Source organism: Raphanus sativus, chromosome 5, assembly GCF_000801105.2.
Source record: "Raphanus sativus cultivar WK10039 chromosome 5, ASM80110v3, whole genome shotgun sequence".
In the NCBI taxonomy this organism is placed as follows: domain Eukaryota; kingdom Viridiplantae; phylum Streptophyta; class Magnoliopsida; order Brassicales; family Brassicaceae; genus Raphanus; species Raphanus sativus.
In genome coordinates this window covers 25,903,812-25,919,812 of record NC_079515.1, presented here as the reverse complement: position 1 = coordinate 25,919,812, position 16,001 = coordinate 25,903,812, and the positions used below count along the sequence as shown (strand labels likewise).

The following is a 16,001-nucleotide window of genomic DNA, read 5'->3' as shown; positions in this document are numbered from 1 at the left end:
TGTCAACAAACCATATATAACTATAACTGCGCCTTTCAAATTTTACACATAATTAAGATGCCCAAAGCCAATGTCTAAATTTTTCTTTTAAGTCGCATGGCGCTGATCATGTAGATGCTCATGTATAAGCTGAGTCATCACTCAATATGTAAATAATAATATTCTTATAGTTCTGATACATATAGTATTCGTGTTTGGATTCAGGGCCTGTTCGTTTTTCCATCAGTCTATCTCCATTCAAATGATCTATTTATATGGCCCATCCACATGATCTATTCAGATTTTATGGGATGTTTGTTTGTTCATTCAAGTGACTCATCTAGATGAATCATCTAAATGGATCTTATGTTTGTTTGTTCATCCAAATAATTCATCTAGATGAATCATCTAAACAAATTACCAAAATATTCTTGTTTTTATTTAACCATTACTTGATATTAATTTCAACTATAATAATTTTAATTATTTTATCTGATATATTATTTAAAATTAGCATTTTGGCAGGAAAAGGTGTTTTGGCGAGAAACTGCATTTTGCAGTTTTATGATTTTAGCGGAAACACACATTTTTGGAGTTTTAGCGGGAAAATGCGTTTTGAGGTTTTAGCGGGAAAATGCGTTTTTACAGGAGACTACGGTTTTGCGTTTTTTGTGGAAAACCGCAGTTTTGCCGTTTTTGCAGTTTTTCGGTTTTTGCGGGAAACCGCGTTTTAAAGGTTTTTTCTGGAAACCACATTTTTTGCGATTTTTGCGGGAAATCACATTTTTCGATTTTGGCGGGAAACTGCGTTTTTGCGGTTTTGGCAGAAAACGTGTTTTTACGGAAAACCGCAGTTTTGTGGTTTTGGCGGGAAACTGCGTTTTTGCGGTTTTTGCGGGAAACCGCATTTTGCGGTTTTTGCGGGAAACCGCATTTTGCGGTTTTTGCGGGAAACCGCATTTTGCTGTTTTTGCGGGAAACCGCATTTTGCGGTTTTTGCGGGAAATCAAATTTTGTGGTTTTGGTGGAAAATTGTATTTTGTGGTTTTGGCGGAGAACGCATTTTTACGGTTTTGGCGAGAAACTACGTTTTTGCGGTTTTGGCGGGAAATCATGTTTTTGCGGTTTTGGCGGAAAACCACATTTTTGCGGTTTATAAGGAAAACACACTTTTGTTGTTTTGGCAGGAAAACACGTTTTGGCGGGAAAACACATTTTTGCGATTTTGACGGAAAAACACGTTTTTGGTTTTGGTGAGAAAATATGTTTTTGCGGTTTTGGCGAGAAAACGCGCTTTGGTGAAAAAACACATTTTGCGGTTTTGGCGAGAAAATGCATTTTTTGGGTTTTGGCGGAAAAAAATATTCGTAGTTTTGGTGAGAAAATATGTCTTGTGGTTTTCTCATTTTTCGTGAGTGAAAATAATGTTAAGTTAAATTTTAATTTTGTAAATTATATAAGGGGTATAATAGACATTATGTTATTTTGAATGGATCATCTCCATTCAAATGGTCCAATTTGGATCATTTGAATGGACCATCTCCATTCTAAAAATTAAGCCTAGATTTTTAAAACTCATTCAAATGAACCATTCAAATGACTTGTACTTTTAATGTCTAAACGAACAAAACTCTCATCTCCATCCAGATAACTCATTCAGATGGAGAAACGAACAGACCTTATACAACTACTCCAATAGTGACTGGACCTGGTTCACACGTAGAACATAGCCGCTGGCTCGTGTCAAGCTATAGTGATACCCTCTTTTTTTTTTAACGTCTGAATCGATCGATTATTATCAATTAATTATGCTATTACAACGATGAGAATATTACAAAGACGATTTTACAGCCGACAATTCTACCACCATGTGAGAATACACGCTTGACTGCACCACTCTGAGCCGTCCTATGAGATCTATGTTCGATGGTACGCCCTGCACCAAGCTGAAGATCTCCTGTAACATATTTCTCCATAATCTGCATAATTTTGTATTTTCTGGAGTTTGAATCCAAGACCTCCGGGTGTAGAAGCAATTGAACCCTTAGTCAAACCACTGGACTAAATGGGCTTCCACAGTGATACCCTCTTTAGAGAACCAAATATTGATTTTATGGTCTGATAGAGTTGTATAACAATCAATACTATTAATTCTTCAACATGTCCAATTAATATGGGTTAGGTCCAATTTAAAAAAGTGGCATCCAAATATAACTAACTAAAGTAACCGTATAATAATAATAAGAAAACTGTCTAACTTAATATATAGTCAACCTCCATAACCACTAAGTCCTATTTTTAAGGGCTACAAATATTGCAACATAAATGTACAAATATATATATTTTTGTTTCATTTTCCTTACTCTTTTACTTCACCTATTAATTATCCTATATCTAATTCCAAAATCATAGTATCTATTTAACAACCAAAAATATTCAGGAATCAAAATATAACCGTCTTCTACATATACGATATGGACTAATATACTGTATTTATGTATTTTTCCTTACTCCTATTTTATAAAATATAGAAAGTGGATATGTATGTATACGGGTAGGTTTTCTATGAAAGGCTCTTGTGCTTGAACTAAATTTTACAAAATATTAATAACTTTTTAAGTATTTAAATGTCTATTGTAAATAATAAAATTAAATTTTAAATCTAAAATAATCTAAAAGTAAAACATAAAATTATAATTGATAATTGATAACAAAAATAAACTAATACCAAATCACAACAATTAGATTTGTTAATAGATTCATAATCCACAAGATCATATATATTTTTTTATATAAAAACCAAAAATTTAATTTCCTAATTAGAATACAAACATATTCTAATAATATAATTAAAAATCCAAATAGTTAATAATTAAAAATTACGTATTGGTTTAACCAGTGGTTCAACTGGTAACCGAGTTTTGAGTTTTAGCGGATTTTCATGGGTTTTACCGGGTTTCCATGGGTTTTACCGGGTTTCGTGGGTTTTACCAGATTATTAAACAATGATGTTTTTCCTAAAACTCAAACAGAATTACATACCAGATCCACGGGTTTGCCGGTTTAATCGCGAATCCGGATCGGTTTCAAAATATTGTGTACAAGTGTATAGTTATATAACATCACAAATTCAATATAATTATCAAAACTTTTAACTAATAATTTTTTAAATATAATAAATATGATTACAAATGAAACACAAATAAAAAATTAAAAACAAAACATATACCCGCCCTTTGAAAGGCGGGTCAGAATCTAGTTATTATTAAATATACAGTTTCTTGATATACTAAAAACATAGTTTCTTGATTAGTAATCAACAACATGGATTTATTTCTTTGTTCTCTAGAAGCTTAATCACAATGCTAGTCAGTGTGACCGTCGTAAGAAGATCAACCCTTTGTTCTCATCTCCAGTGCCGTCCCGAAAAATTCAGTGGCCTAAAGCATATTTTAAAATAGTGGCTAACTTTTGTTTAAAAAATATATGTATAAATTTTTAATTCTATATAATTTCTTATGTAAAAAACTTATGTTAATTTAGGTCAGAAATATTTTATAAAAATAAAGGATAAAAAACTATACAGCTATCAAAACTATATATGAAAGATGAAAATTTATTGTGATAAACATCTATATAATCAAATAAAAAAGATAATATTGTAAAAAAAACTACTAACACAAACAATAAGAAAAAATACTCAAAAGAAAACCGCGTTAACTAACTAAAATTGGAACATAAGTCCAAAACAAAACACATCACTAAAATACAGAAAAGTAAAAAGAGGTTGCATCAGACATGTTACAATCATTATATTGCAATGTGGCCTTAGAAGCTGTGATTAATATGTGGCCTAAAACACAAGCTTTATCTGCATTATGGCTGGGACGGCACTGCTCATCTCTCTGCTATGTCTTCCAACCTTCGATCAATCGGTAAGTAACAATTCTGATGTCCTTTATATTTTGGAAGATTTAAAAGAATGTGTGTGGAATCTAGCAGTGAGATAAGACCTAAAGTGATATACAAAGGATATCTATCGAACATACCAATAATTACACATCAATTAATTTTAAGTTGTAACTCTATGAAATTTAACAGATTAAAATAGTTTGTGTATACATCTATACCATTTAAAAGAACAACTAAATTTGGATCCACCATTCAAAAGGCGAATATATTTTCTGTTTTGCATATTGTTTAAGAAATTTAATTTTTATATATGTGTGTTTAATTTATATTTGTGTTTTTCTTTATAATCATATTTGTATAAAATATTTTTCTTAAATAACTAGTAAGAGATATTAATAATTGTATGAAAATAATTAACTAAACGTATATTAATAGGTCATGTTCTTAATTTAATAGAATAGATGCTGAGAAACTTTTTTTTTTTTAATTCTTGCAGAGTAAGCTAAATATTCTTGAAACCATTTTACGGAGTTTAAAATCAGAACTGTACTTACTATGTAACTGAAAAGGCATTTGCCATAGACCCCCGAATATAGTTATAACTTTAGGGCCCCCAAAATTTCAAATGTGCAGTATATCATAGTGGTTTCAGCGTGAAGGTTTTTTATGTTTAGCCACCCAAATTCGAATATTTGCATTTGGTTTTCTAGAAAGACAACTTATATAGAAAGAAAATATAGATTCTAAACAAAAAGTAAATCACAAACCGAAAAAGAAGATCTGAATTCCAAATCAAAAAGGAATCCGACATATTTTTGAATCTAAAATTGAACTCTGTGAAATTTTTCCAAAAGACAGAAAACATCTGATTTTCTTTCAGTGGCTACACAATGATAAATCTTCTTCTCCTTTGTTATTAATTTATTATATAGTGATATTTGGTCGACAAAAAGAACATATTATACAGTGATTCTTCTTCTTCTCCTTCGTTAGTATAGTCTTTATAGACTATGGTTTTATTTTCATTACTTTACCTCTTTCAGAACTATACTAACTACACTAAAGGGGTCCATTTTTAAAATGTGCTTCGGGTCTCTGTAGTCCCTCGCACGGCACTGCTTAAAGTACATACCATAGTTGCATGAGCAAGCGAAGAAGTTATTACAGAAGAAAGAACTCTTGATTGGGTATCGGGTCAAAGAGACATTGGACATTACGCTAAACTACAACTAAAGGCAGTCTCAAGTTATGTCTCCACTGTTTCTGTGACTAGGCTTGGACTTGGAGACAACGAAGCGATGGTCCAAATTTCATCGTCCAGGATTCATAACTTCTCAATATCCAATGTGTTAACTGGATAAGAAGAAGATGGGTTTGTTCTTGTGGATGTTCCATCTTCAAGGTCTCAAGAGGAAAGGCTTTTCTACACTTTTCATCTTCAAACGGAAAACATGGATGGTTATTACAAAATGGATTGCGAAGCGTTACGTAAAAAGATGTTGTACTTGTAAGAGAAATGTGAAAACACGGTTAGGTGATTAATTCATAGTGTAATTTATCCTAACAAAACAACAGAAAAGAAATAAAAAAATATTCACCGCTAAAGATGTCAACTTTTGTTACATTATTTATTGTAGAATTAATACAGTTTATGAAATAAAATAAAGTAGTGGCTGCATGACCCTTGCCAAAGTGTGAGTATATAAACCTAAGCCTTCATTTCTTGGTGCACAAGAAACATGAAAAGGCCAGAAACAAAGGAAACTTGTTTCAATCGTCCTCAGTGAAGACCTTGAAGATGAAATCACGGAAGCGTCTCGAGTACAACCTCGGATCAACGGCTGAGATTGAAGTAGGATCGTACTGGATACTCTTGTAAGCATGTTCAAGTTTCTTGCTAATGTCGTAGTCTTGAAGAATGTCTATGATTCCAAAGATCATTACAACTTCATAATACTCTCCTGTTGGTTCCCCGATTAGCTGAAACTCACAGCCGCTTCTTCTCATTGTCCTCTCTGCTCGAGCTGGCATGTTTCCACCAAGTCTGATACTAGCCCACCTGTAACAGTTAACAAATTTATTGGGACTTCAGAACCACAGAAGTACGAGTTCTAACTTTTGTTGTGTGTTTATGTACCTTGTGGGATCAGATAGAAGCTGATCTACGTCTACTCTAGAGAGACGAGGGGCGGAGTCATCCTCAGACTCACCTACAGTTGATAAAGAAACATAGTTTGATTGACACATTCTTATGGAGAGAGACATGTTTTTTTTCTTTTTCAAGAATACGAACCAATAGGTGTGCGTGCTCCAGAAGGTATCAGCTCTCCAGCGACTGATGCTTCTCTGAAATGAATCCCAACCAGAAGACTGTAGTCCATGATCCTCTCCTGTTCTAGAAACTCGCAGTCTTTGTCGACTTGTCTGAAAAGGAAAAAAAAATGGTTATAATAATGTTAGTGTGATAGGTAATCCACTATGTGGTACTACTGCGTTTCTCCAGGATCAGCTGATAGGACATATAAAAAATAATGTAACGGTGAAGTAAAGAGACTGATTGATGGTTACTAACCTAATGAATTCTTGAAACCAAGCTTTCTGTAGTCTGAAAATGAAATTCAAATCGAGATCTTTCAAGATTGTGTTTGAGTTGATTTCTGATTCAGGTTTATCGGTTGTACGGCCAAGAGAAGATCCTTTAAGATCAAAGCGTCTGTGGATAGAGAATTCTGAACAAAATAGATTCCCCATAATGACAAACCGCACCTGCAAAAAAGAGATGAACTCAATCAAGATCCAAGCTGCACCCAAGGTAGCACTGTTCTCACTTCTTACCTTCTTTTGGATTGTTCCTGTACTCAACTTCACACAGTGGAGACCGTAGAATCTAATCACCAAAGTGTTCTCAAATGCTCTAACATGGTTGTAATATGCAGCAAGCATTCTCAGAAACACCTGCATCATATTAATTCAAGAAAGCAGTTAATATGTGTAGCATCCACACATTTTTTTATGGTAACTTAAACTCACTTTAGTTTCAGACTTTTTCATTGTCTTTATCATGTAACGATCATCGTTTGTCAAGTAGAAAAAACTTCCACTTTTACCAGGGGATGATAGCTCCCTAAGGGCATCATTACCGCAGATCGATAACATGTAATCAGCTGGGTCTACCTTGAATAGCTTCCTCAGGCTCCTGAAAGATAGGTACATTAGTATAACATGTTGTAAGAATAAGTACCAATGAGAGCTAAGTAGAGAGGTTAGTGTAATGGTTTCTCACCTAAAAACTAATGGGCAATAGTCTTTCCATTTGAATTCACTTGATTGGTGAGGAGGTGTGTGTTTGGTTCCTTCTGGTGGAAATCTTGTCCACACCTTCTCCTTTGGATCAAAAGCTGAATGCTTAAGATCAAGAGACACAACCTGAGCTTGTTTCCCAACAGCATGTCTGCATAACCAAATCATCAACAAAGATTTAACATATAGTATAACTAAATGGTGAAGAAATCACTAAGTGGTAATTATGGGGTTTCTAGGTTACTAGTGGTTAGGCGGTGCCTATAAGGACTTTTAGAACATTGATATAACTGGTGAGGAGGTAAAGTGAAATAGTTACCTGATTCCAAGCTGTAGATTAAGCATAAGCTCGTAGTTACGGTGACCTTTGGATATTGTCTCGCCTTGCTTCTTCCCTGCCTTGGGCAGTCTCATAGGCACAGGACAAGGTCTCAAGCTCTGTATGAGTCCTTCAGCCTCAAGTCTCATGATCTCAGCGTCCAAATCTCTCCTTGTGGTTGAATCAATATCAGCAGCACCTTCGCCGCTCTCACTCCCCCACATATTCATCTTCTCAAACGCTCTATCCAAACCTACACTTACCCTCCCATCAACAGATATCCTCCTTGGCTTCTCTACACGCTTGGAAGAGTTCCAAACAGAGAGCTTCTTCTGTGAAGGCAACACAGGAACCCTCTCTCCACTGCATATCTTGTACTCACTCAGATTATCAAACACCTCTATAGGGTCCCATTCAAGAGCCCCTTCGTTCCCTGATGGATAGTAAGTACCGTTCATTTCCTCAGGATCTTTAGACCAATGACCAACGTAGAAACTCCCATCGTCCCATTTGAATGTCCCGTTACCACTAGGGAAACCATCATCCCAGAACCCGTCGTATCTACTACCATCCGTCGACCAAACAAAAGTACCTTTGCCACAGATAGTACCGTTCTTCCATTCACCAATGTAATAACTCCCATCTCTCCAACGATACTTCCCTTGAGCTTCTTGCAACCCTCTCCTCCACTCACCATCATACACATCTCCGTTTGCAAAACTCTTGATCCCATGTCCATGTTTCAGGTTCATCACCCACTGACCTTTATAAGTATCTCCACTAGGACCTGTGTAAGTGCCATTCCCATCCATGTACCCGCTTTTGAACTCGCCTTCATACGTGGCACCAGAAGGCCAACCGAACCTGCCTTTCCCCATGGTCTTCCCGTTGTACCACTCACCAATGTACATGCAACCATCCGTCCATAGATACTTACCGTGCCCGTGGGGGAAACTATCGTACCATTGACCTGTGTAATAGTCTCCATTGGGAAGCACTCTCTCTTCATGGTACAATTCACCTACGCTGCTTGTGTTAGTGCTGCTCTCATCATCATTCTCCTCGGTTGTTGTTGTAGCATCATCATCTGTCTGTAGAGCTACCGGTACCGTCCCAAAAATGCTGTTTGCCCGCTTCTTCGCTTGTTGGGTCTTTCTCATCGTTACCTCCCATGCTTTTAGAACACAGCTTTGTTCCTTGCTCATTTTTGCTTCTTTTTTATTTTTTTTCTAGAGACCTATATATAACCTAGAACAATTAAATCCCTAGGAAAACATACGTTTTCTTGTCTAAACAACAAATCCTATAGATGTACACATAAACCAGAGAAGATCATGAACTCTGTGCTGTAAACCTAAAACAATTTCATCAAAAGCAGCATGAAGAAATCTGCAATGCTTTTTACTCTGTAACTTCCTGTCTCCATTGTCATTGCATCATATGAAAGAAGAGTCTGTTTTGTCTTTTTGGATTGATAAAAACCTAACAAAGATGTCAACAAGAGAGGAAAACTAACTAATGGCCAAAAGAGTTTAAGGGATCAAAACATCTCTCCGACATTTCATCTTTTCTTTTCAATTCCTCTTTCAACTAATTCTATCATTCAAAGAAAGAAGCAAACCGTTCAGCTCCTCAAACCACTGAAAGCCTTCAGATTTTAGACTCGTTTTCTTTCTATTCTTAGCATTTCCGAGTTTTCCTCTCACAAAACATACTTCTTTTTTAAAATCAATTTAAGCCTACACTGTCTCCAGAGACCATAAGCATAGGCAACTGAAATATTGGTATATGGCTTGCAAATTTAATAAATATTTTTACATAGGCATAAAACCTTAAATTTATTTATTTTTCAAAATTATAAAAATCCACAAATAAATTGTCTATGGCCTCTAAAATTTCAGGGCATATCTCCAACACGAGATGCATTATGTCAAACATCTTATATAAAATAGAGGGAGCATCTCAAAAACACTCCACACGGAGCACTATACAATACAGAGAACTCAGGGCTTGAAAAAAGAGTAAAACAGTAAAGGTCTTATCTTTTTTTTTCTTGGCGAGGAGGAAGACGCAACGGTTAGAAGTCTTTGTAAACAGCTATGGGGGAGATTCTGACCGTGGTAGGAAGACAGCAATCTCCGGATATTACAAGGATCATTTCTCTTGCTTTAAACTTTTAATATGTGTGTTAGTGTATTGCCCAGATCTCCAGACTAATTTTTTTCTCTTAAATAACACATAATGTGGACTTTTCTTGAAGAACACATAATCGAGGATTAACATTTCCAAAACATATATTTAAAGTTTAAAAAATAACAATTTGTCTGAATATTTCCTTTTTTCTAAACAAGTCGGAATCTTTCCTAATGTATATTCTTGGTAGCATTAATATTACTTGACTCGCACTAACATTTCCTTTTTCACTTTTTCCTTTTTCACGTTAAACTTAAGTCATCTTATTACAAAATTTAACAAATATACATAAAAGGAAATGTTTCTTTACCTTTTCTTTCTAAACCAGTTCTCTATATAAACGTAGATACGTACACCATTCATAATTCACAAACGTTCACAAACACACAACACACTCTCATCTTCTCTCTCCAAACTTGTTAGGGTTTTTCTTATTTTCTTTCACAATGGAGAAACTACTTGGTGGACAAACAAGGAATGGAGCGTCAAAGACCAAGATCGTCTGCACACTTGGACCATCGTCTAGGTCTGTCGAGATGATTGAGAAGCTTCTTAGAGCCGGTATGAACGTAGCCCGGTTCAATTTCTCCCATGGTTCTCACGAGTACCATCAAGAAACCCTAGATAATCTTAGAACCGCCGTACTAAACACCGGTATCCTCTGCGCCGTCATGCTCGACACAAAGGTATATATACTACACACAACGTTTGTTAAATTTGAAATATCATTATGCATGGTGGGTTTAATTTTAGCAATTGGTTTAATTCGGTTTTATAGGGTCCTGAGATACGAACCGGGTTTCTTAAAGAAGGCAAACCGATAGAACTAATCCAAGGTCAAGAGATAACAATCTCAATCGACTACACTATAAAAGGAGACTCAAACGTTATCTCGATGAGCTACAAGAGACTTGCGGAGGATGTCAAGCCTGGTCACGAGATCCTCTGTTCTGACGGCTCGATCTCTCTAAAGGTCTTGTCATGTGACACGAATCTCGGTCTTGTCCGCTGCCGGTGCGAGAACTCTGCCGTTCTTGGAGAAAGAAAGAACGTTAACCTCCCTGGGATTGTAGTTGATCTCCCGACACTCACAGAGAAAGACAAAGAGGATATACTTCAATGGGGAGTTCCTAACAAGATCAACATCATTGCTCTTTCCTTTGTTCGTAAAGGATCTGACCTAGATGAGGTCAGAGAGTTGCTTGGAGTGCACGCAAAGAGCATCATGCTTATGTCAAAGGTGAGTGGGAGAAAAAATATATAACAAATTTGATTTTCTTGTTTATATATTACTCCCTCCTTTTAAAATTTCAAAATAGGATCGTTTAAATTTTTTGAAAAAAAATTAAGAAAAATAGTTAAATATCTAGTTTTAACTTGACTTTACTATTAAAACTTTATTGCATATATTTTTAAATTTAATTAGGAGTAAAAAATAAATTAGTAGAAAAATTACATTAAAATCATAAAATAAATTTTGTTTTGATTTTAATATGAAACTGATGGATTGATGTTTAACTTACAGGTTGAGAATCAAGAAGGAGTGGCTAATGTAGATGAGATTATGGAGAAGACTGATGCGTTCATGGTGGCTAGAGGAGACTTAGGGATGGAGATTCCGACGTGGAAGATATTTAGAGCTCAGAAGAAGATGATCGAGAAGGCAAATGCACTCGGGAAACCAATCGTCACAGCGACACAGATGCTCGAGTCGATGACCAAAGCTCCTCGTCCGACAAGAGCCGAAGCCACCGACGTGGCCAACGCTGTCCTAGACGGCACAGACTGCGTCATGCTCAGCGGCGAAACAGCCGCGGGAGCTCACCCCGAGGCTGCCGTGAAGACCATGTCGATGATCTGCAAAGAGGCGGAGGAGTATCTAGATTACGAAGCTGTGCAGAAGAAGATCGAAGAAGCCGTTCCCTTACCGCTGTCCACGATAGAGTGCGAAGCTGCTTCGGTTGTTTCCACGGCGAGGAAGCTGAGCGCGAAGGCGATCGTGGTGGTCACTAAGGGTGGATACACGGCGGGGCTTGTGGCGAAGTACAGGCCGAGAGTTCCTATTCTGACGGTGGTTGACCAGGAGTGTTCTGAGGCGGCGGCTAGTGTGGCGAGTCGTGGTTTGGTTTACCGTGGGATCGTTCCGGTGATAGCGACGGGAGCTTCCACGGAGGAGAAGATTAGATTCGCGGTGGAATTTGCAAAGAAGAAGGAAATGTGTAACGCTGGAGACTTGGTGGTCACGTTTCGCATGATCGATGGTTCCTCTGTCGTGGAGACTCGATTGGTTGAATGAGCGCCTTTTGCGACTATATGTAATAATTTTAAAGTTTTAGGTTTTTGCGGGGTTAAAATTAATTTCGACATTTTTGGATTTAGACAATACTTCTGAATAATTGATAATATCTACACTATTTCGAATTCGCTGTGTTCTTGATTTTCTGCGTTCCGTTGTTGCCGTCTTTCACACGCTAACGCTTTATAATCGTTTCTTAAAATCAAGAATCTTTTATACAAAGCCAAAAGACCAAAAGAGAAGAAAACCTTTTACTGTCGGAAGCTGACTCACACCAATATTATTACTAACCTAATTCACAAACCGCTAACAGCCAATCATAATCGTGATTCTTTACTCTTGAATGGTTTTACTTCTCTGACACGTCATCCTTAATCTCTAATATATAAAAAGAAAGGCTTGCTTCTCTGTTTCTTTCTTAGGTTTTTTTGGTTTGTTTCTCATCTTTGAGAATCAAAGATGGGTCTAATAAGTTTAGTGGTTTCTGATCTGGCACTCTCGTTCATGTGGATATGGTCAGGAGTTCTTGTCAACATCTTAGTCTTCGGTGTACTTGGATTTAGCCGCAAGGATACGACCGGCGAGATCGTCGGATATATATTCTCTGCCATCTCCATGTTCGTCTTCGCTTTTCTTCAGAAACTCACTAGAGGCGGACATTATAATCCTGTGGCCGCTTTGGCTTCTGGATTCTCTGGTGGCTTCCGCAGTTTCATCTTCACCGTCGTGGTTCGAATCCCCACTGAGGTTTGATCTCATTGACTTTTAAGTAAACTAAAAGTAGAAAAAATTGATTTTTGCTCTGTTTTTTCTCTGTTCTTTCTTTGCTCTGTTTTACAATGTTTTAACATTTTTTTTCAGGTGATAGGATCAATCCTTGCGGTTAAGAATATCATTCACATTTTCCCTGAGATTGGGGAAGGACCAAAACTAAACGTAGTAATACATCACGGCGCTTTAACCGAGGGGATACTAACATTTTTCATACTACTGATCTCACTGGGACTAGCAAGAAAGATCCCTGGAAGTTTCTTCATGAAGACTTGGATTAGTAGTATTGCCAAGTTAACTCTCCATGTTCTTGGAGCTGATCTAACCGGAGGCTGCATGAATCCAGCAGCGGTAACAAATAGGATCTTTTTGTGGAGTCTTTGTGATTGCCATTATTAAACAAAGTATTTATCTCTTTGTTTATTTGATTGTATGAAATCTTTGTAGGTTATGGGATGGGCTTATGCACGCGGTGAACATATAACAAAAGAGCATTTACTTGTGTATTGGCTTGGACCTGTTGTGGCTACGTTGCTAGCTGTTTGGTTCTTCAATATTGTGTTTAAGCCTCTGACCCAAGAACAAGAGAAACCCAAGGCTAAATCTGAATGAGTAATGAGTTTTAGCTCTCATATTTATTCAGCGGATTAATTCTTATTAAATTTCATTATGTATTTTTTAATGTAGCATACTCAACTGGCGAATCCATTGTGCATTGTGATTGATACATGCAGGGTAATACTGTAAAAGTATTTGGTTTATTACAAATAAAAAGAGGTTTCTCAGTTTTGATCATTCAACTACAAGAAATCAAGAACCGTCCATAAACTCACAAGACTTGACAATGCAGCTACTAATAGACAAGATTAGGCTCAAACTCAGCGAAATCAACAGATCCAGACTCAACAGGAGGCATGAGATAAGCAGCCAAGATCTCAGAGACTAGACCAGCAATGAGAGGAATCCTCTTGAGGTTCTTGACAAAGGAAGGATCATCAGTTTGTCCTACAGCCATCAGCTTCTCATTGATCACAACCATTCTATCTAGCTTCCTCTTGAACTCAGGGTTCTCAACATCCAACACAGCTGGGAATATCCTTGCCGTGGTCCGGTTTGTCTGAAACAAAAGTCCAACATTTTCAGACACATAGCTTACTACTATTAATCTTACGGTTTCAAGTTACTTTACCTCAATGATAACGTGCATGTCAAACTCCTTGGTGTTTAACCCAATACCCTCGTAGAAATCAGTTCTTTGACAATCGTTGAGGTACATGGTCACATAAACCTGCAAAAATCAATCCTCTTACCGGTTAGGCCACACATTTGGAAGTAAAGAATCAAAGAGAACTAAAGTGTTTACTAACCGAGAGGCAGAAGAAACGAGACCAGAGCTTGGCTTGCCAGTCATTGAGGAACTGAGGCTGAGCTTTCATCAAAGCAGAGAAGAAATCTCCATGACGGTTCTCGTCTTGGCACCAGTTCTCGAAGTACTTGAAGATAGGGTAACACTGGAACTCAGGGTTTTGCTTGAGGTGTCTGTAGATTGTGATGTATCTCCAGTACCCAATTTTCTCGGACAAGTAAGTGGCGTAGAAGATGAACTTGGGTTTGAAGAAAGTGTATTTCCTTGCCTTTGTCAAGAAACCCAAGTCAAGAGCCAAGTTGAAATCAGACAAACCCTTGTTCAAGAACCTGCAAGAAAAAAGTTCGTTTACTAATTCAAGAACAAACCGATAAAATAAAATTAGAGAGGTTACTTTGTTGGGAGATCTTACCCGGCATGTCTTGCTTCATCTCTGGACATAAGAGAGAATATCTCAGCCACAACAGGGTTTGTTTTCTGCAATGCCATCATATCAAAAGATTAAGACCAATCCAATGAAACGCCATTCACTTCTCATCTATCCTTAACTCCAGCTAATGAGAAGCTTCAAGCATTGAAGCATTATTTAGACAAGAAACAATAAACCAAGAACAACTCTAGAAACTATGCATGTGACACATTTATCCAGAACCGAAGAACCAAACCGAATTACATAGATATCCGGACGAATCCCATATTTCTTGAATCAGAAAACGAAATTCAAACCGGAATCGAAACCAAATGGATATCCAAATTTTTAAAATAATATTATATACCTTATATTTAGTTTTCAAGTAACCAAATATCCTAAAAATGCTATTTATAAACTGAATTACCCGAAAATCCAAACTATCCAATTTTTTAAAATCTGAAATACTTAAAACTACCAAATTACTTTATATTTTTATCTGAACAACCAGAATTACACGATATTTAACCTGGAAAGCGTGAATTATTTAAATTTTTATCCATATTATCTGAAATAACCCGAAATACCAAGGACTGAATAGACCCGGATTGTTTTTGGACACTAGATGGTTTTCAGGTTTGTTACATGAACAGAACCGAAAATGAACCACGAATTTTGTAAATGGTTATTTAATCTCTAGAAACCAAAATATCGAAACCGAACATCCATGCCTACTAGAAACACACAGAACTGAAACTAGAAGCTACTTACTGTTCTAAACAGTCAAATTTTGAATTAGTAACATTCTCAAAAAGATACCTTGAGCCTTCTACCAAGCTCCTTGTAGAGAAGGAAACCAGAGAACTCAGCAGTACAAGACCGCTCAAGAAACTCAACGAAGATCTGTCTTAGAGGACCCTGCAACTTGTCCGCTGCTTCTTTGAACTCCTTGTTCCTCACGAAATGTGTCTGATTGTAATCAGTCTTAAACTCTTGAAGCAGAGCAATGAACTCTTCCTCGTTAAGGTTCTTGTTGATCTCCGTGTTGAAAAGCTGCTCCATCTCCTCGAAGTCCGTAGTGTAGAACCTCGGTGTCAGAAGCGACTCGTTAATCTCCTTCTTCGTGCCCTTCTTGGACTTAGAGGTTGCGGTGGCCGGAGGCGGCGGCGTGGAGGTGGCTGACATTCTGATCACGGTGGAGAAACGTCGGCTGGTGAGGCATGTCCTCGAGTTGGTGAGCTTTGGAGATGCGAATTGGGAGATTGGCTTCACTAACATCATTTCAGCTGCCATTGTTAGATTTGCAGAAGCAATAGAGAGAGAGGAAGGAGCTAGAGGAAGAAGATGAGGCTGTTACGAGTTTTGTAATGAAAAAATCTCATCCAGTGAAAATCTGAGCTTTTGATGTGGGGGCTTGATACTGACGCGTGGCTAAATTTTATTGGTTACTCTTGAT

General features: G+C 37.0%; 4 protein-coding genes and 1 pseudogene across 4 annotated transcripts; 3 read left to right on the top strand and 2 right to left on the bottom strand.

Moving 5' to 3' along the window:
• The first annotated feature begins 587 nt into the window (after positions 1 to 587).
• Positions 588 to 5,491, top strand: LOC108858614 (transcription factor ORG2-like; annotated as a pseudogene).
• A 2-nt stretch (positions 5,492 to 5,493) lies between these two features.
• LOC108860130 (phosphatidylinositol 4-phosphate 5-kinase 4) lies at positions 5,494 to 8,724 on the bottom strand. Its single transcript, XM_018634035.2, has 8 exons — positions 7,511 to 8,724; positions 7,175 to 7,342; positions 6,922 to 7,087; positions 6,727 to 6,846; positions 6,464 to 6,657; positions 6,185 to 6,315; positions 6,029 to 6,101; positions 5,494 to 5,950 (listed from the first exon to the last, which is right to left on the bottom strand). The coding sequence occupies exons 1-8, from the start codon at positions 8,713 to 8,715 to the stop codon at positions 5,662 to 5,664; spliced, it is 2,346 nt and encodes a 781-aa protein (XP_018489537.1). The 5' UTR covers positions 8,716 to 8,724; the 3' UTR covers positions 5,494 to 5,661.
• Positions 8,725 to 10,086: 1,362 nt separating this feature from the next.
• On the top strand, positions 10,087 to 12,126 carry LOC108857861 (pyruvate kinase, cytosolic isozyme-like). Its single transcript, XM_057011027.1, has 3 exons — positions 10,087 to 10,389; positions 10,482 to 10,943; positions 11,229 to 12,126. Exons 1-3 carry the CDS (start codon positions 10,150 to 10,152, stop codon positions 11,997 to 11,999), a joined length of 1,473 nt encoding a protein of 490 aa, XP_056867007.1. The 5' UTR covers positions 10,087 to 10,149; the 3' UTR covers positions 12,000 to 12,126.
• A 257-nt stretch (positions 12,127 to 12,383) lies between these two features.
• Positions 12,384 to 13,512, top strand: LOC108862744 (probable aquaporin SIP2-1). Its single transcript, XM_018636979.2, has 3 exons — positions 12,384 to 12,746; positions 12,861 to 13,121; positions 13,218 to 13,512. The coding sequence occupies exons 1-3, from the start codon at positions 12,459 to 12,461 to the stop codon at positions 13,380 to 13,382; spliced, it is 714 nt and encodes a 237-aa protein (XP_018492481.2). The 5' UTR covers positions 12,384 to 12,458; the 3' UTR covers positions 13,383 to 13,512.
• Positions 13,507 to 15,911, bottom strand: LOC108862743 (magnesium-protoporphyrin IX monomethyl ester [oxidative] cyclase, chloroplastic). Its single transcript, XM_018636978.2, has 5 exons — positions 15,365 to 15,911; positions 14,549 to 14,613; positions 14,138 to 14,465; positions 13,960 to 14,058; positions 13,507 to 13,887 (listed from the first exon to the last, which is right to left on the bottom strand). The coding sequence occupies exons 1-5, from the start codon at positions 15,836 to 15,838 to the stop codon at positions 13,624 to 13,626; spliced, it is 1,230 nt and encodes a 409-aa protein (XP_018492480.1). The 5' UTR covers positions 15,839 to 15,911; the 3' UTR covers positions 13,507 to 13,623.
• Positions 15,912 to 16,001: the final 90 nt, after the last annotated feature.

Excerpts from the sequence above, each read along its gene's own strand:
- LOC108862744 (XM_018636979.2), top strand. The coding sequence starts at position 12,459 with ATGGGTCTAATAAGTTTAGTGGTTTCTGATCTGGCACTCTCGTTCATG. Across the intron at positions 12,747-12,860 it reads TGGTTCGAATCCCCACTGAG|GTGATAGGATCAATCCTTGC; the intron begins GTTTGATCTCAT and ends ATTTTTTTTCAG. Across the intron at positions 13,122-13,217 it reads GCTGCATGAATCCAGCAGCG|GTTATGGGATGGGCTTATGC; the intron begins GTAACAAATAGG and ends AAATCTTTGTAG.
- LOC108857861 (XM_057011027.1), top strand. The coding sequence starts at position 10,150 with ATGGAGAAACTACTTGGTGGACAAACAAGGAATGGAGCGTCAAAGACC. Across the intron at positions 10,390-10,481 it reads CCGTCATGCTCGACACAAAG|GGTCCTGAGATACGAACCGG; the intron begins GTATATATACTA and ends TCGGTTTTATAG. Across the intron at positions 10,944-11,228 it reads GCATCATGCTTATGTCAAAG|GTTGAGAATCAAGAAGGAGT; the intron begins GTGAGTGGGAGA and ends TTTAACTTACAG.
- LOC108860130 (XM_018634035.2), bottom strand. The coding sequence starts at position 8,715 with ATGAGCAAGGAACAAAGCTGTGTTCTAAAAGCATGGGAGGTAACGATG. Across the intron at positions 6,658-6,726 it reads CAGGAACAATCCAAAAGAAG|GTGCGGTTTGTCATTATGGG; the intron begins GTAAGAAGTGAG and ends TCTTTTTTGCAG. Across the intron at positions 5,951-6,028 it reads CTTCTATCTGATCCCACAAG|GTGGGCTAGTATCAGACTTG; the intron begins GTACATAAACAC and ends TAACTGTTACAG.
- LOC108862743 (XM_018636978.2), bottom strand. The coding sequence starts at position 15,838 with ATGGCAGCTGAAATGATGTTAGTGAAGCCAATCTCCCAATTCGCATCT. Across the intron at positions 14,466-14,548 it reads GATGAAGCAAGACATGCCGG|GTTCTTGAACAAGGGTTTGT; the intron begins GTAAGATCTCCC and ends TTTTTCTTGCAG. Across the intron at positions 14,059-14,137 it reads CTCGTTTCTTCTGCCTCTCG|GTTTATGTGACCATGTACCT; the intron begins GTTAGTAAACAC and ends TGATTTTTGCAG.